At 40.3% G+C, this 20,257-nt stretch overlaps 1 protein-coding gene across 1 annotated transcript in view; it reads left to right on the top strand.

The window, feature by feature from the left end:
• The first annotated feature begins 1,862 nt into the window (after positions 1 to 1,862).
• Positions 1,863 to 20,257, top strand: part of cacna1db (calcium channel, voltage-dependent, L type, alpha 1D subunit, b) — a 68,666-nt gene continuing 50,271 nt past the window's right edge. Inside the window, 3 exon segments of the mRNA XM_076090735.1 lie at positions 1,863 to 1,890; positions 3,923 to 4,391; positions 4,675 to 4,780. Of these exon segments, the coding sequence (XP_075946850.1) occupies positions 1,863 to 1,890; positions 3,923 to 4,391; positions 4,675 to 4,780 (603 nt within the window).

Here is a 20,257-nt window from a genome sequence, read left to right as displayed (position 1 = left end):
CGGAAGTCATGGCTCTCAAAAAGTTTTACAGAGATTTATTTATTCCGCAGAGTTTAATCTGCAACGTAAAATAGGTCATTCCCAACTGGTTAAAGTGCCGTTTATAAAAATTAATGCATTTGGTAAATGATGGGCAGCCTTAAGACAGCCAACGTGCTTTCTAAAATTAAACAGGTTATATTACAAATAAATAAAATTGATGATTTAAAAAAAAATCTTCGTTTTAAGGTGCAAATTTGTCGATGATTAAAAATTAAATTAAATTTAAAAACTAGCTACACAATTCAGAAAATATTATTTAAGAAGACAATCGTTGCACTGTAATCATAACATATAGTTGTGATTTGACTTTCAAAAAAATAACGTGAACCAAGGACTGATATATTTCTCCTAACAATGTAAGGCCAATAGGCCTATCTTTATACACATATTGCCAGTATCTTCATGCCATATAAACCTCAGGACTGCGCTGCAACAGGTATGTTTGAGTCCAATCTCTCTGAGAACATTTGTGCAGTTTAGGTTTCAATCAAAATGAACCAGTTGTTTGCATCGAAGTGAATTTATTCAAGATGTATGTTAAGTCTTGACTTTTTTGTTTTACGCATGCGAAAATGCCAAATTGGTGGAAAAAAACAATAGCCTAAATGTAATAACTCAGTATACTTAAAACCATACTATATAACTTCCAAAGATAAACATACAATTCTCTGCTCGGTCATTTGGTCCAGTTGAGCTGCAGCTGCATGCCCCACCTGCCTCTGTTGAGGGAACATTGGCACAGGGATTATAATCGGAGGATTACGCGCTACCGTGAAACTGTTATCCTCCATACAGGCACAGGTAATCCAATCACTGGTAACCTTCCAGCACAGCTCCGACAACTCATTTCCTCTCCAATCACTGCGGAGTGAGGGCAGAAAACGGCGCAATGAGGCCCCAGAGAAGAGCCAGGTGACAGAATGCCGTTCATTATAAAGGGAAGACCCCTGAGGGGTAAGTCCAAGGACCCTAAATATAGCATAGACCTCAATGGGATGAAGGCATGGTGTTTATCTTGCTATCCATAAAGGGGAAATCTAGAGTGATTTACAGCATGATTTTGCATTCTAATGAGTCATACACATTGCTATGACCGCACGCAAAGCATTGAAGTTAAACATTGACATAAATATGCATTAGGCGGATTAAACACATGTTGTTAAATGCTGTTTAGTTGTTTTTGAGACAAGGCCTTAATTCGTGGGCGTCTCTCTGTGTGTGTCTGTCCCAGTGGCACATGCTGCTTAATTTATTGTACGATTTATGCAACTAGATCTAATTAGATACTGACTTATTGGTGTCTTTATTGGTTGTTTGTTGACATCTGCCCAGTCTTCATGAAGAATCATATCTTTCTTTAGTCGCATGACATCCATTCTATTGATGATTTCTGTTTAAAGCATAAATAATTACCTTTGTCTGTCTTAAAACATTTGGCAATCCTGCCAGACTTCATTCTTGAGTTGAGATGTTTAATAAGCGCTTTTGACGTTTAGTGGGCAGCAACAGGCGCATATCCAGTTCGGATGTGATTCCAACAGGCTATACTGTAGATTGCTGTAACTTGAGTCCAGATAATAATTGACGGTAGTTGGATTGATTGCTGCTGTCAGCGCGTCCCCTCGGATCCGCCGTGAATCTGCAGGCGGGCACCCGGATGTGGCGAAAATGTTTGGCGCTGCTCTCAGGGTTTGCGCTCGGAAAATATTTTATAATCCAGGTTGACGGCTCGGTTCAGGCTCACGCGTCGACACCTTTGGATGTTTTTCTTCCAACGATGAGTTGGACATAAAACGGACATTTTCAATGTGGATTCGAGGATGCAAGAAGCAGATGAACAGTCTGAAGGTAACACACTGTGCGTGGAGCGCAGTAGGGGAGTTGGAGCGCTGCGAGAGAGGGGGCGAGAGCGCTCGTTTGGTTTATCCTCTGGGTGCCTGTTCATTCTGTGTGGTTTCATGATCTAATTCGTATCTGTGTCGATGATTTTTTTCTCCAATTAATTTGGGAACACAGCTGTAATAGGGTATTGACATTGTCAGCGCTTGTTATAGGCTGCGTGATTGTAATGACAGCAGTCATCAAATCCATTGGGAAACGTGTTGCTTGCTGTAGTTCAACAAAAAATGGTTGACCACGTTCGGTCTCATTATGGCCAAGTGCGCGTTTTAGATCTATGTGACAGCTTGGGGAGGATGCTTTGGATGTGTGCGCCCTCCACAATGAACTGAGAGACGCTAAATAAACTTTTCGTGTGGGGTGAATCCCGTTAGTTTAAAATCAGTTCCACGTTCAAAATGTGCTCTTAAAACATTGTAGTGTTTTAAAAAGCCACCACAGGTCAAATAAAAGTTGAGAACAACAGCAGGGAGTCAACAGTTGTTATCCAGCAACGTGTGCCATACTGTATGTGTGAAGTCCAGCAGAGCTGCTGGTTATTCCTGTCACACCCCGGATCAGAGAAGCTGTGTTCATCTTTAAATAACAGGTTGCACTTGCTATTTTGCACCTGTGGCGATGTTGTGTCCTGGAATGAGGAGGGTCCTGCAGTAACTCATTCAGATGAGAAATGGTGAATTTCTGTTGAAATAGCTTTTATAAATGCAGTAAAAAAAAAAAGAGCAAATCATTCGAATTCAGCAAACAGATCTAAGATTCAACAGTCAGTGGCAACCTTCTCTAAACAATAGTTGTTAAGTCTCTGATTTGTTTTGACCATTTAATCACCCTCAGTTGTTCGCGAGTGGCTTCATTCATCCTTCTCTCTAGGTGTCTTTCCCCCTCTCACTCAGTCTTAAGAGTTATCCTGATGAATAATCAGTGTTTTACATTTGATCATCTCAGTGTGAGAGCTCTTCTAGTTGAACACAATAGTTAGCTGTGACTGTCTCTAATGTGTTTCTGCTGTAGAGCTGCAGTGAACCAAAGTGAATGTGTCAAGGGCACTGTCTTTTTCACTCGAGGTTTGCATTGATTTTAATGACTCTCTCTGTCTCTCTCATTAAGGCAGTCTGTCCTGCTCTCTCCCTCTTTTACGCTTTCAAAACAATCCTCTTCTTATTCTCGTTCTGGTTCTTGTTCTTCTTCGTCCTTTAACTTTTCTGCCCAGGTTATTGTTAAATATTTTCCTTAAAGTTCAGTTTTCATCTTCATTTGTACCAGTGTACAATTACATACATTGTCAGCACGTATTAAAGTTGTACACGGCAGTGCTTAAATGTGAAATGACACTGCTCTTATCTGCAAGAATTAAAAGAATAGAATCTCCAGTCCCCTAATAAAGGTCTTTATATTTTTTCCAGTTTGCTCAAATTCAATTCTGGCACTTCTCTGCTCACAGAAATAAGATCACATTCTAAACTGAAATACACGTCATCACTTAACTCACAGCAACTGCGCAATCTGTTTCGTGAAAGTCAGACTCATCAATGTTTGTTTCTTTGCTTCCTTTTCTCTTTCATTATTGAAAAAAGCACCTAGTTGCACGAGCATTTTTCGTCCAGTCTGGACATATAGCATATATGCAACTCTATGACATGCTATTGCACTTTATTTGACCTATTCTTTAAAAGCATTTCCCCCCCTTATTTTAAGTGCCCTTTATGGACATAAATGTATTATTGCATCCCTATTGGCTCATTCTAAAATGATATGACAATTTTGAGTTGTTAATGTTAAAGCTGCCATGCATAGAATGTGGTGCCCCCCTGTGGGTGCATCAACAATGAAACAGTGGAAACGTTGGGGGGGGGGGCAAACATCATGTTCCCCAAAGTTTCATCAGGGAACATGATGTTTGCACATGTTTCTGTTTATACTCAAACTTACAGTCTCTAAATGTCATGACCATTTTGTGTCTGATCGCACCCTCTTCCTCCAGGGGCACAGTATGCCAGCAACAAAAGGACCGCTCCCCCCGGTGACTCCTCAGCTCTCTGGTCAGAAAGCCAAACCCGTCTGCACCAGCTCCATCCCCCCGAGCCCCTGCATGCCCCGCCTAGCACCGGCAAGCTCGTCGGCTCGTCTTGTGGCCTCTTTGGGGCAAACAGTGGCATTCAGGACTCCGGTGGCACTGGTTCCGGTGTCAGCCCGGTCCTCGCTTGGCATGCCGCCATTAGTGCTGCTCGCCAAGCGCAGGGCGATGTCGCAAAGCCTGACTTGAGTTCACAGCCCACAGTTTGCACCACGGGACCAGCTCCTGTGGGCTCACTGGCGCAGAGGAAGAGGCAGCAGTACGCCAAAAGCAAAAAGCAGGGAGGATCATCCAACAGCAGGCCACCCAGAGCTCTGTTCTGCCTCACCCTCAACAACCCGATCCGCAGGGCCTGCATCAGCCTGGTGGAGTGGAAGTATCCTTCAGCCCAGAGACAGAGGCTCTGGTTATATGGATGGATGGCAGATGCTTGGGATTATGTTTGTTTGTATGGATAGATTGCCTCATAGCTCAGCAGATGAATGGTTGAGAGGTTTATGAATGAATGTATAGCTTAAAATACACAATATAAATAAGCTCATAAATAAGTTATTAGCTTAAGCAACTTACATGCCCTGCTATGTCCAAGGATTCAGTAACTTCCAAAATCCTAATACCACTATGTATTTGATTAATGTCCTTAACAGTTTCTTTTCCAGACCGTTTGATATCTTTATACTGCTGTCTATTTTTGCCAACTGTGTGGCCTTAGCCATCTACATCCCTTTCCCCGGAGACGACTCCAACTCTACCAACCAAGAACTGGTGAGTGGTGCTGGAAAATACAGAAACAAGGCTTGGGCATGAAATGGATAAACTGGGGTTTGCTGAAGTATATTATTCTTCCATTATTAAATGCTACTGCCATGTGTATATCCCTGCTGTGGATATAGCCTACTGAGTGATGGTACAGATCAGCATGTCAGAGTGATTTCATGGGTTTGGTTTAGGGGTCAGAAGTTACACATTGGCCAAAAATATGTATTTTCTGTCACCGCAAAGTGTGTGTTGAGCTGAATTCGATCGTAAAAAAGAACACACTGCAATTTATACAACCTGTAATATCTCTAAGAGTAGTTTAGTTTAGCTTAGCATTCAGAGCAGGCTTGGTGTTGCACGTCACTGTGCCACAGCACTTAAATTTGTTTGGATAAAAGAGATGCCATCGTGTCTTATTACTTTACCCAAGTGGCATCAAGCCATGCACTTGCACTGTGCTGCTAGTTGCTCGTGCCACTATTTGTCATCAGATGACACACAAAGGCGAGACTCAACACCTTTGCATGAGTGTGATTGGCTTGACGTGTGGACTGCGTCAGAGGGTTTTCCCGGCAATATTTGGATGGATGTGTCTGGTTTCATTCTTTTTTTGACGCACACAATTACTGGTGCACACACACACACACACACGCATACACACACTACACACACCCAGCAGGTCATCCCCCCGTGTGTCACAGCAGCTCCCCATGATGTGTGAGAGCAGCACTGAGTTGAAAAGACAGAAAGGCAGTGAGAGATGAAACGCAGTTTGTTTTGGTGCCAAAATTACCGTGTAATCTGACAGCATCAAACTACTGACAACATAATAATTATTACCGTTGAATACAATGCAATGTGTGAATGTAACTCAGATTTGATTACACATTACACTCAAATGATGTTCATCCTGTGATTTGGTATCAAAAACATTTGAGATTTGGAGATTTCTTGCAAGAATTGCATTATTTGGTGCTTGGATTGTGAGGGCTTCAGTTCTGGAAACTGCTCAAGCAGGCCTGTTAGCTTTAATTCAATTATTTACGCCTGTGCTTCTCCTACTGTGACCTGTCAAATAAAGAGTTTGGTCAGATTGGTTGCCAGCATAACTCCAAATCAAAATATAAATGCAGAGACGGACATTTTTTCCCCCTTGGCTGCTCGTAATTACGGTCTGAACAATATCACATGAACGCGGTATTACACGAAAATCAGGTTTTTGACAAAGATTTATGTCATCATCATGTAGCTTGTTAGCCAACCGTTTATTATTCGGTTTTCTTATTGTTGTTTGGGTGGTTTGATAGTCAACAAAACTTGAGACTTTGTCACGGGACCGCTCCCGTTTACAACCGACAGTCAGCGTTGAATTCTTTTAACCGTGACATCATTGTTCCAATTGTTATGAAGTAGTAACTTTAACCCCGCAAGTCTACAGCTAGATTTTTGTATTTGTAGTCATAGCAAAATAGTCAGAATGAAAAAATCATGAATAAATTATAGGCACATGTTTAAATTAGACTGAGAATTAAGATGAAATACATCTACAAGGAAAGCTTGTGCTCTAGTAGATATGTGGGTTTATTCACTTCACCAAAAATCATTTCACCGCAGATTGTATTGCCAAAAGGGCAATATAACTTTTTGCGTAGCAATGTCATCAGAAAACTTTGTCATGCAGTGCAAACATTAGCTTTTTTCTTTGAGGCTGGCAAGGGGGCTTTTTAGCTTCATAGGGGATTTGTACTGTATGTGTGTGTTATAGTGCGAGACGGACACAGAAATGTAGCATGTTCCCTCAACAGATGGGGATTACTCACGCTGTCCAAGTCATCACTGACTGCATAATGTACAGTATGTGTGTGTGTGTGAATGTTTGTGCAGCTTTTTGCAGCTCTGTAGGAGTCACATGACACACTGCTCTTTTCTGCTTTCAGAGATGAGATGTCTAATCATCTGTAATTTATCATTCATTTATATTTTCACTTTGCTAACAATTTATTTGGTCACCGTAAATATTTTATCAAAGGTGTATTCGACACCTGGTGTGTGTGCAACATTGTGCTCAAATTCTGCTCAAATTTGAAAAGCTAATGAAGTGATACTTTGGTCTAATAGCCATTTATAGAAAAAATGGTTAAGTGAGGCTCCACTCACAGCCAGTATTTCAGTGTATCAGTGTCCATAGCAACTTCTCCAACCACTCCTGCGGCATAATCCATTTCTGCTCTGTCCACCCTCACTGTGTTCCCAACACACAGTAAAGCTAAATGTGCCACATCAATTTGTTGCTATGTAAGCAAACATAGTTGTGTGACTTATTATACATTTACAGAACATTTAGAACATATATTCTAGAGACGCCATAAGTTATTTTAAAAAACAACTCATTCAAGTTCTGGGAACACGGGTTTTCTCTCTCACCACAGTAGTATTTCCACAACCACTGCTTGCTTTAGAGCATGTAGGTGTTGTTTAATCGGCTCCTTCATAGCAAAAAATGGGACAGAGGAGGAGAAATGGACAGATTGGGGGACACAATAAGTCTTCACATAGTAGAAACTTGTGAGGACTAGCAATACTCCAAATTATTAAGTAATTTGTGGAGTCTGGTGTTTGCTGCTTAGCTTAGTAGATTTCATGCTACAGCTTTTAAATTGCCATACAATGATGCTTTTCTATGTTTTATCTTATTAAACAGGAATTGTATATACTTTACATTACCGAGCTCACCAACGGGATTACCACACAAAGAAAATATACTTGGAACAATAATGTAAGAATAACAAAATGTTCACTGTGTTTGATGCCATTTATGCTGAACTTGACGGATGAATGAATAGTATGAAAGTAATCTAACAATGTGTGGGGTGATTACAGCAGTAATGTAAAATATATTTGACCTCTAGTTGATAAAACCCAACACATTTCAATCTGCATCTTTCAAGCCTTTTTGCCGAGCGCCAGTTCTGTTTCTCTGTTTCACATAAGAATTTTCATTCCATTCATACGAGTAGAACAATCATTTATGGCTGTTGTTGAACTCGTAAGTGTTTTCAGTGACAAAATGTCACCGTCAGTGTGTAGCCTACTGAGCTACTGCGTATTTGAGTATGTGTTTTATTTTATGTAAGAGATTGTGTGTGAGTGTGAGGGGCTGAGTGTGCAAGAAGAGAGCTGTGTGTGTGTGTGTGTGTGTGTGTGTGTGTGTGTGTGTGTGTGTGTGTGTGTGTGTGTGTGTGTGTGTGTGTGTGTGTGTGTGTGTGTGTGTGTGTGTGTGTGTGTGTGTGTGTGTGTGTGTGTGTGTGTGTGTGTGTGTGTGTGGAGGTTGAGGTTGAGGGATTAATCTGGGCACTGGATTAGTCGTCAGTAAATGAGCGGAGGTTGCAGAGAGAGAGGGGGAAAGAGAGAGATGCAGGGCAGGAGCTTTAAATTCCATCCATTCACCCATCTATCTATCTATCTATCTGTTTATCCATCTATCTATCTATCTATCTATCTATCTATCTATCTGTTTATCTATCTATCTATCTATCTATCTGTTTATCCATCTATCTATCTATCTATCTATCTATCTATCTGTTTATCTATCTATCTATCTATCTGTCTATCTATGTATCTGTCTATCTATCTGTTTATCTGTCTGTCTGTCTGTCTTTCCGTCCGTCCGTCCATGCTGAGAGATGCTCTGTATCCGAATTACTACTTTCAATTAGCTGTAAATCAAAAAAATAAGTAAGTAAATAAATAAATAGAATAAAAAACAACTCTCAAATTGTGCAAATTGTCGAGATGCAATCGCAATATTGCGAGAGTTTTGCAATATTGTTTTATTTCCATCAGTTTCCACCCATTTCATTTTTTAAATACATAACTTACATACAAATAAATTCACTTATTTTTTGCAAAATAAAAAAAGCAATGTGCCCTATTGTTGTGTAATCTTGTTTAACACAAAGACAACTACACTCAACAAAGGAAAGAAACACAAACACAGAACCAGATTAACATGCTAGCAAGTCATCCCAAATATAACACGCAAGAAGCAATTTAAAATGGATTATGAAGACCTGCAGTTTTCTTGTTTGTGAGCTTTTGTTTTGTTTGTTGCTCCCATGTGTCCAGTCATTTCTCCATTACTCTCAGATTACTAAATCTGTCTACTTAACCGTCTCGGTCTCCTCCTACGTTTACCATTCTTGTTTTCCTCTCTGTCGTCTCTCTTCTATCAGTTCTTTTATTCCTCCACTTCCTCCCTTTCCTGTGCTAAGTGGAAGATGATTAATATCCCGTTAAGCCGGTTAGTCATTTAGCAGACTTATGACGGCCCCTTTGACCGCTGGCCAACATACAACGCTGATCAGCTCATAATCCCTATAGAGACCTATATGAATCTGCTGTATGAGTGTAGAAGAAAGAGGTGAACACTTTAAAGGCATGTATGCACCTTAAAAAGGACATGCTCAGTCAGGTCAGTGAAAACTGACTAGGACATTATAATCATGATATAAAGTCTAAATGTGATTGAGCGTATAGTTTCTTTAAATTAAATCACAATTTGAGAATATATGATAAATCATGTGAAAAAGCTGCAGATTACTCTGGACAATCTTCTCTTTTTAACTAATGTGCAACTAATGTGCTTCATCCCCGTCCACACCTCCCTCACGTTGTTCTGCTGGAGTTTGGCCTCCAGCTTCCTCCTGTAGCAGTCCTTGCACGCCCTGAGCTTCACCTTCAGGTCGCGCTGGACTGTCCTGATCTCCTCCCTGTCCCCAGACCTGAAAGCTGCTTTCTACTTATTAAGAAGAGCTTTCAGGTCACTGGTGATCCAAGGTTTATTGTTGGGGAAGCAGTGTACTGACCGGGATGGTATGGCGGTTTGTTCACAGAATTTAATGTATTCAGTGATACAGTCCGTCATGCTGTTGAGGTCCTCCCCATGTGGTCCACACAGCACATCCCAATCCGTAGACTCAAAGCAGTCCTGCAGGGCGTCAATAGCCTCCTGAGACCACCTCCTCACAGTCCTGGTGGTCACAGGCAGCCTCTGCACCAGAGGAACATACTTTGGTGTCAACAGGATCAGATTCTGATCGGACCTGCCAAGCGGGGGTAGGGCAGTGGCACTGTATGCATCCTTAGCATTGGCATACAGTAGGTCCAGAATAGTTTTGTTTTATTGTTCCGAGTGGGGCAGTCAACAATGCTGTTACTGTCTGCTCCCAAACAACCACAAGCTCCATGAAATATTAATTTCTATCGTCACCCTGAAGTATTTATTCTCAGTCTAGAAACTCTCTCCCTAAGTTTGGTTGGTCGCAAAGAGGCTGATTCCACTTTTACGATCTCATAGGTTTTCTTTCATCAAATGAAAATACAAGCACATAAATACAACAGTATAATAAATGCCCTGTGCATAATTTCACACATTTCCCAAAATCTCTGCCTGACATATTTGGTACAGTTTTGGGATCTGCACTCGAATCCAAATTAAAGTTCTGAGTTTGAACTGAGTCTGGCTACTATCAGCATGTGATGTCTGACCTCCCTGATGACTGAAGTTTAAGGGTTTTCAAGTCTGAAAATAACCTTAAGAAAAGGCCAAAAGTCAAACTGTCTGATATGCTTTCACTGTCAGTGAAACTGCTTTCAGTTCTACTACGTCTCTTCAGTGACGACGACATCAATTAGAGACAGATTAGTGTACAAACTGAATTATATACAAGGTCATGTGGGTAGGAGTAAATCTGATCAGAGTGTGTGTAGGCGTTTTAGGGGGCGTGTCAGTGCTTAACTGAGAAACTGAAATGACCTGCGTGCACCAAACCCACCCTGCCTCTGGCATTCAAACTAGGGCTCTAAAAACATCTCAAAATACTAAAGGGGATTTTTTTTCCAGAGTCTGTGTATTTATAAATCGCAGTATGGAGTATGTTGACTAAACTGCAATGAAAGGATTTGATTTAATCTGTATATTATACTGTCTAACTAAAGTGAGTTGGCAACAAAAGAGGCAACATTAATATTTTGATAACATCTCCTCAATTATGGAGCAATATTTACTAAAGAATATAAAACCTCATAATTTAAAATAACATACTAACTCATTGTATTGTGTCTCTGGTGTTTTAACACAATCCTATGATTTAAAAAAAAAAAAAAAAAAAAATATATATATATATATATGTTCTGAGGCATTTTAGATCTCAAGCCGATTTTTAAGATATTTGAGTGACAATGAATATTATGATAATTTGTCTTATGTGGCAAGTAGATGTTGACTCATAAGCACCTGCTGTATACAGAAACCTGGCATGAAGTGAAGGGAACAGCTGTGATAGTCATGCAATGCATTGTTCGGGCTTTGTGAGCTATTTGAGGCTATTTTAAAGTGATATTTTATTCTGTGGATAATTAACAACGATGCAAACACCTAGAATGAAAAGACTATTTCTTGTAATTATAAGCAGATTCTCAGAGTGTTAAAAAAAACCCTCACTGGTTGTGTTTGCATTATGCACTCATTTTTGGAGTCCATTTTATCTTCATGTGGGTGAGCCTTCACATGAACAGCATGACTCAGAGATCAAATCTTTTGTCTAATGCAGGGTTGGATATCGGAGTTGAAGGCATGGTAACAAGCCACATCATTTTTTGATTAAAACTATAGGCAGACTGTGAAGCAGGGGTCTTTCACTGTGCCTGAGTCATGGCATTAAGTCAAAACACACAGCAGCAAACATCCACACTTCACCCTAGTTTTATTCACTTCAAATGTGAAACTGAATCTCATCAACCTGCCTGCCGTGGTCGTCAAATTCTTCCAGCCCAACTTTAGCTTTTGCAATTTTAAACAAATTTCAGAGTCCATGTCTGACTGATTTGTCTCAATCAGTCGAGGTCCTGGTTCCTGACGGCATATTAAACCTGGATGGCCGAGCAGAGCGCCTTTTGTTTCTCATTAGTTTCAGATTTAACCTTGAAGGGATTCATTTTGAGAAGGTTTGGAATGTGGTACCTTTGACCAGTGTAATTATCTAGTGCAATTTGAAACAAGCTCAAGAAAAGTAACTTAAAACGCTCCTTAAGCGCAGCCCTTGCTGTGCCTGTTCCTTTCATGAGGGCATTAGCTTTTGAATTAATATGAATAAATATATATTTTTCAGACATGCACCTTATGTTTATGGTGTTATCATTAGGCTCATTAAGAGAGCAGCAAGGCGTTGTATTGTCACATAAGGATCCCTTTGTCTGCACATTGCTCCTCACTGTGATTCAGGAACATGTTTGAGTTGGTCGTGTAACAGCAATCATGAGACCTGAATGCTTTAAGTAGGGCAGGCTAATACAAAACAGCAATACAGGAGTGAGTACATTCAGTTGTCCCTCTCTCTGTGTGTGTGTGTATGTGTTCATACACGTATGTTGTGTACTAGTCAGACAGTCAAAGCACAGACTATGTTTGTGACCTCAGAGGATGATGCATATGTACAGACTGCTGTGCGTTTGTGTGTGTAAATTAGTAAAGTGTAAATTGTTTTTGTGCTTGTGTGAATCTAAACATACAGTATGCCTGTTTGTGTTTTTATCGAGAGTTTCCACACACAGTGTGCACACACTTGTGTATCTGCGTACGTGCATGTGTTGCAATCAAGTATGTTGTGTGTTTTTACGTTTGCGTGTGCGTGTTTCTGAGAACAGAATGTCAGGTTGCGTCATTTTTCCTCTCAGTCAGGGATTAAAGGTTTAAAGAGGAAGGGACTTTCAGTGAAATCATATATAACACATTTTACAAAACAACAGTTTGATTATTTTATGTGATTCTGCTTATGTTCTCCACATTGTGATACGTATTGGAAAATATGTGCTGCTGATTTCAGTAATATTTGGAACAGCATCGGGTACCAGCTGTCATCCTAAAGCATCTAAAATGATAGGGAAAGAGGGAGAGAGAGAGAGAGAAAGAGAGAGAAAGAAAGAGATCAATTAATTGTATTGGTGATCAGACTAGAGCACCGTGTTACTGGTTGTTGACCTAGCAAGTTGTCAGCCTTTAGTTTATAGTCAAACGTACTATAAACAAATGCTTTGACTTCCAACTCTTTGTCATTTTGTAATAATTTATGTCTTCCGTCTGTCTGCGTGACTCCATATTCATGTGTATAATGCATGTGTGTGGGTGGGAGGAAGGATAGGTGTGAGTGTGCGGTATGTCAGGTGAAGCCCTCTCATTAACAGCCAGGCACAGGAAAGCATGGATGGTGTGTTTGGATACTGAGATAGGATTTTATTAAAAGATTGTTCTGGGTATCTGTGAGGAGAGCCATGTCTCACCTGTGAATCACAGAACTCATAAAATGAACACGTCCTGTTATGAAGTTATTAAAATAATAGAATTAATTCCCAGCACATCTTGTGGTCAGTGCTTTATCGAATAATTCAAAGACAAGTATTGCTTTCCCCTCCAAGTGTCAGTTGTTCAGTGGTGGATACACATTCGGCCATTTTGGTCCACTGCTGTCTGGGTCAGTTGGTGGTGACAGTCAGGAGATAAAATCATACGGAGTCGTGTTAGAAGATGCTAATTGTTTTCCTTCTGATCAAGTAGCTGCTTGTTGTTCTTGTTCATTTAATTTTTGGTGTAACATTACACACACACTGTGGGAGAGGCCTCAGAATGAAAGAACCTAATGGTTGATAAACGTTTTAATCAAGTCCTCACATCGTTTTTCTAGATCACCACCAAATAGCACTACGTGTTCCAGTACGTGTTCCCGTAAAGTGAAGAGAATGGCACAGCAGGCTGCGTTTTCCACACTGTGAGCAGATAACAAGCGTCAATGCTGCCCACACACTCGCCTTCAACACAAATAGAACAAGTCCTAAAATTAGTTCATTAAAATTTAACTGAATTAAAATGACTCAACGGGATATGAGTGGACCTTACACGCACAAAGACTCAACATTTGATTATATTCCAATAAATCTAGGCCTATCTGTACGAGACTTTGGAGGGTTGAGCTCACATCTTGAATTGCCACATTGGCAGAAACCTGAAGCATTAACGCACTGATGGCAGGATGGATGTACATTACATTACATTACAGTCATTTAGCAGATGCTTTTATCCAAAGTGACTTACAATTCACATTTTATCATCATTTTAACGAAGTTCCTAATATGTCATGTGTTTAATTGACTGCATTATCCAAAAAGCTTCCTGGCTATTTTATCCTTTAGTAGTGTAGAAAATCACAAATATACATCAATAATGTGTTATAAAATTACAGTATTTTATCCTTGTTACCCACCCTACAGACCTTTTTCGCGGCAGACACAGGTGCAACTGATAACATTAACGATGGCTCAGTTCCATTTCGTGTCCCTGTGAAATATTCCAGCGAGCCAACATGCACTATACCAGGACCTTGAAGCTGTCTCTCCTGACTGGAACGCAGCCATTGTTACTGTTATTAGATACACCTGTGATATTCCTGCTGCGAGGTGTCAAAAGGTCCGCTGTGCAAAAGGTCTGTTCATTTGTCATTAATAACACCGTATCATTAGTTTCAGGCTTGTGTGCCTGAGTCAAACACATTAAAAACGATATTTTTTTTGTGTGATCTTTGGACAGTTGTTTGTTTTGTAATTTTCTAAGCAGCATAAATATATTTTGTAACCACTGAATCTGCGTGTATGTGTCACGGTTAAAGTTGCCTCGGGACATCTGTGATCATTCAGCTTTAAGAGAGTGCAGTCCCATCAATGTGAGTCATGTCCTTCCTTCTATGCGCTGTCACTCCTCTTCATCATTATCATGTAATAATTATAGAATCTCTGTATAACTACAGCAAACATGCTCACAAATATACCGTCTGCTAAATTCAAACTCTCATTGAAGAAGACTGAAATATTTGTTTCAGTGGTTGAGAGCAAAATGCTCATCAGAAAATGGTAAAAATGCTACTTTGAATAAAAAATACAATATAAACCGGGTCACACAAACACACGCGTGGGCATGTCTGAGCGTTATGCAAGTGTTTGTGTGTTTTAAATGGAGCCCTGGGGCTTTACAGGTTTTTAGGCCGTCGGGTGACAGATGCCCAGATGTTGGACAGACTGCTTAGCACCCAAAGGCCCAGGGACCACAAACACTGCAGGGAATATGGTACACAAACACACATACACAGTCTCTCTCTCTCTCTCTCTCTCTCTCTCTCTGTCTCACACAGTCACACACAAACTATGATTTTAAAGCTTTGTATTCCAAAACCACATTTTGTACAGACATTAGCCAGAGCACACTTAATGAATGCAGTGCTAAGCCTTGTGCTCCAGACTGAAGGACTCACAGTATTCTGCTGGACTTAACCCAAATCGCTGTTTGGTGAGAAGCTCATTGATTGAATTTAAATGAAAAGACGAGACGCAAAAAGGAAATGACATTTTGTTTAATACATATTCAAGCACAGTGAGGCTCAGGTTAGTGTACCACACTCCACATGAACCTGTCTTTGACGGACACGGACAGCTGTTGTGTTTTGATGTGAACAAGGAAAAAAGAAAAAAACATTTTGCTGCATTTGTCCTAAAAAGTTATGAGGACGAGTTCTTCAGCTGTTGTCGTTGTTTATAAATAGCATCAAATATTGAATAAAGTAAGAAGAAACACTAAAATTCAAGATATCTGTTTTAATAACTTTTCATCATTCAATAACTCAAAAGTGCGGATTAATCATCATCATTATTATAGTCGTTAATCATCCTTTGAAAATGTGATTTGTGTTGCACCAGCGACCATTTTCTTGCAGTTCTATTGTTTCAAATGACAAATGATATATATTGTTCAAACAAAACTGTTCAAAATGAAAAATGAAAGTGGCAGTAGATTGAATGACCAGGAAATGATGAGGAGATTATCTGTTACAGCTAAGCAGGTTTATGGCTCGTGGAATTGATGAGAACTTAAATCTCTCTGTAGCTTGCAACAGCTTTCTTCTTTCCAGCAGCATGCTTGGCTATGCAACTCAAGAACTAACATTCAAAGTGAAACTGGAAATATTTGAATTTGAAATATGAATACAAAAAGTAAGGCTGGCCTGGATAATATTCTTCACATAGCCTACAGTGGAAATACAACTCTATTCAAACTTTACTTTACTCTTATAATGAAATGACTTTTAATATATTTTTACATTTAAAATCGCTGTGACACTACTAGTATCCCCTCTATCACCATTACCTTATCCTCCTCTTTGGCTCGGTAACTCAAACTTAGCTGTGGCCTGCTGCGCTCATTTATATTTTCACTGTAACCTCAACTTGGCCCTTAAATATTGCATACCCATGATATTACTAGGCCAACCCTTGACCTCCAGTAGGACCGTTTTCGTCCCTCAGTCGATCTCTATGTCCAGGTTAACTGGCTCAACCTGTCTCGACATGCAGGCAACTACAGAGATAGCTATGTTCATCTTTTTGTAATGTTGTGGCTCTTGTATAACATCTGAGTTGCCGCTTTTTGGAGTTTAGTTTTACTTCTTAACTTTCTGTTCAAAAGGCTTTTATTGTTTAAGAAGCAGCTTTACAAAACCTGTCACCAATAAGTCGCAACATGATGTTTTATGGATGGTTACCAGGATCATTGGGATGTAACTGTTTATCTAACTCTAACAAAATAGCTTTTGTGCCTAAGCCAAACCAAACATTAACAAAAGTGGCAGACCTGAAAACATATGATTTATATCATTTAGAGTGATTTGCTTTGGAAGTTACTGACAAATTATCACGCCAAAAGGGACGCAGGACACTTAACAATTCTCGAAAGATTCATCTTAGGAGTAAAATAGTTACAAAAATACACATTTATTAACCAAATGCTCTACCTTTGCCTGCTTTTCATAATGTAAACAGTAAATATATATAAATATATATGTTTCTGCTAAAATATGTCATTTTAATTGTTTAAAAAGTGAATTTAATTTCCAGGAACTCCAGTTACAATTTTCATGTGAAATAAAACCCTCTAATATATTCAGAATGTATAAATAAATGAAAATACTGATGAAATAACAGGACTTGGTTCAGATGGAAAAAGAACAAGGCTATTAGTATTCATCAGGACCGGTGAGATTTTGTACAATCGCTCCAAAATACGCCTCAATGCTGTTTCTGTAATGAAACAGTATTTTGTGTAAAAACAAATGTGTGTTGTGAGGATGCTCATGCTAAAGTATTTTAGCGAGCTAGGTGTTCATATTCATCATGCTGCTCCTTCACCTCATTTTACATACAGCACAGCCTGCTGCCGTGACAACTGTGGCCATGGAGACTTGTGGAGTATCGGAGGAGAAGGCTCTCGACAGGAGAGAGAAAAGGCAGAGAGGAGAAAAAGTGGGACAAGAAATGGAGAAAAGAGCAAGAGATGACAGGAGAGTGGTCAAGAAAGGGCAGAGGAGAGAGAGGAGATGATAATAAGAGAACAAAAAAGAAGCAGGGAGAAGAGGAGAGGTTAAGATCGTGACGAACAGATGAGAGAGGAGAACGAGGACATTATAAGAAAGGGAAGAATTAAAGAGGGGGAGAGAAGGATAGGTTAAATCAAGGTTGATGTAAAAAAAGAGAGGAGATGAACTTTCTTCTTTCTCTCATCCTCTGTTTTTAATGAGACCTGCTGTTCATGTGTTATTAACATGTTTAAACTCACTCAGCTGCTAATTAAAGTCATGCTGTTTTTAGCAGCTTTGATCAGCAACAGTAATGTGTGTGTGCGTGTGTATATTTGTATCATCACTTACTTACAGACTGATGAAGCCATTTCACGGTAGATGACTGTTTATGTTCTATAGCGAGGCTATACAGTCTTAATACCAACTCTGGATTAGTAAGGAGCTCTTGGTGGTCAGCCAGTACTGACGTTGGCTGCTTCGACTGTGTTTGTGGCCATGCTCGCTGTTTTGACATCAGGATTATGAATATCCACAACTAAAAATAGACACTAGCTACTGTATATGGGCATGGTTGGAAAAGCAGTAGAGAGAACAGGAAGGCACAGAGGCTGAAGTCAGCTGCTAAACCATCAATAACGCTGGTTGGACTGATGCTGCTAAAGAGCTAAAAGAGATAGAAAAGATCATTGCTGGACAATGATTGTCTTTGTATCTTTTGTTGAAGTGAAGCTATAGCTGAATAGCGGGTTTGATGCATATGTTGAACCTGGAATTAAATACAAATAGTTTTATGATTGGGATGCTTATTTAGTTTTCTTTCTTTAGAAATGAACCAATGATGGATATAAAACCGGCACGTGTAAGGGTACGTAAGTTAGTAATTAAGTAAGTAAGTAAAATGAACATGTTAAATAATTGTGGTATAGCAAGGAAATCATATAGGAACAATGCTTAAATACTACGTTACCACCTGTAGGGCCATTTAGGTTCCCAATGCAAATCAAACCATAGGGGAAGAATCAAAATGTCAAAAGTTAGTCTGGATCCCTGCAGTGCGGTTATCTGAAGTCATCTGTTATCATCCAGCAGGAGTTAAATCTTTAAGCGTGTGTTTATGATCCCACAGACGTCTTTTGTATGCCTAAAGAGATTAAACGATTACCCGGGATGAAACTAATGTTAGAATTAGGTCACATGTGGGGCTACGTTACCAGTTAATTGGTGAAATCAACCATGAGTTAAAACAAACTAAAAAACTCAGGAAAACGGACTCCAGCTTCGACAGATAGTAGCTGTGATATATGCATGATGACTCACTCAAAGGTGGGAAAATATCAGGACTGTAGTGTTCTGCCACAACAACAGAGATCCATTTGACCACTTTGCATGTCATTTTCACAGTCTATTGTGGGATCACATCCAAATCAGTAGACGGAATAAGAAATTCATCAATATAAGAGAATACATCAATACTCATCATCATTAAAGTATACAGCAAATATTGTTAATCTCATGTCTTGTGAGGTCCCTGCATTAAGGCACCATTGCTGTGAGTATGTCCGCCTTGTCTTCAATCATATACCCACGTAAAACATCATATGTACCAGTGTGACTTAAACTGTTTTATTTAAGTGGGATGTCACATGGATAAAATGGGTATTTAACTCGACCTATTTACACCTTCCTGAAATAAGTAACACAATATTTTCCCAGCAGCAAACAACCAGACATCGAAAAATATGACGTTTTTCTCTTGAAAAGTTTTTCAAAGACATTTATGCGACCTTTGTACTATCAGCAAAAAAGGGTACTTCAATTTTGAAATAGCTTGTCTTTGGTCAGTAATACGTTTATATCTGGCAATATGACTCTAACCTTTCTTTAACCACATCTTCTTGGTTTGGTTGAACTTTTCATGACACTTGCTTCCCTGACTTCTGCTTGTCTGCCTTCTGCATTAAACTCTGATTGGAGTGATCGGTTCCTCAGTTCTCCCCGTCCTCTTTCGAATTTCATGCGGTTACTGTCACTTATCCAGTCAAGCTCACCATTGCTGTTGTGTATCGCCCACCAGGCCCTCTTGGTGAGTTCTTGGAAGATCTCGACACATTAGTCTCACACTTCCATGATGATGGCTCCGCACTCATCCTGCTCGGAGACTTTAACATCCAGACTGATAAATTAGAACCGCTTCTTTCCTTCCTCTCCTCATTTGACCTTTACCCCGCCTCTTCTCCTCCTACCCACAAGGCCGGCAACCAGCTGGATCTTATCTTCACTAGACACTGTTCTACTGCTAACCTCTCCGTCACTCCCCTCCAGCTCTCTGACCACTATTTCATGTCGTACTCCCTCTCCCTCTCCTCTCCCCCCGTACTTCCACCACCTACCCACTTGGTTTCTACCCGTAGTCATCTCCGCTCCCTCTCCCCGGCTGATCTTTCATCTTCTGTTACCTCTGCTCTCCCTGACCCTGAAGCCTTCTCTCTCCTATCCCCTGATATTGCTACTGATCTTCTCCTCTCCACCCTTTCCTCTTCTTTGGACAACCTCTGTCCCTTCACCTCCAGGCCTGCACGGCCAACCCCACCTGCCCCGTGGCTGTCGGACTCAGTGCGTAATGACAGACGGAGCCTAAGAGAGGCTGAGCGTAAATGGAGAAAAGGCAAACTCCCGGGGGACCTTCTTAACTTCCAAGCTCTTCTTTCCACTTTTTCCATCACTCTATCTACTGCTAAAGCTGCTTTCTTTCGCTCCAAAATCCTAACCTCTGCTTCCAATCCTAAAAAACTCTTCGAAACTTTCTCTTCACTCCTCCAACCCCCACCCCCTCCTCCTACGTCCTCCCTTCTCCCTGACGATTTCGCCAACTTCTTTGACAAGAAGGTAAACGATATCAGATCCTCCTTCTCTCAGCCCCCCTGTCCACCCTCTCCCTCTCTACCATCTCCAGCTCTTCCCCCACAGCTCTCCCTCCCCTCTCCATGCCCCATCTTACCCTATCTTGCTCCCCTCTCCCCTAACGAGGTCC

Source organism: Anarhichas minor, unplaced genomic scaffold (genome assembly GCF_050575085.1).
Source record: "Anarhichas minor isolate MPS153535 unplaced genomic scaffold, ASM5057508v1 ptg000003l, whole genome shotgun sequence".
NCBI classification, from domain to species: Eukaryota; Metazoa; Chordata; class Actinopteri; order Perciformes; family Anarhichadidae; genus Anarhichas; species Anarhichas minor.
The sequence above is the reverse complement of the archived record's forward strand: the minus strand, read 5'-3'. Positions and strand labels throughout refer to the sequence as shown.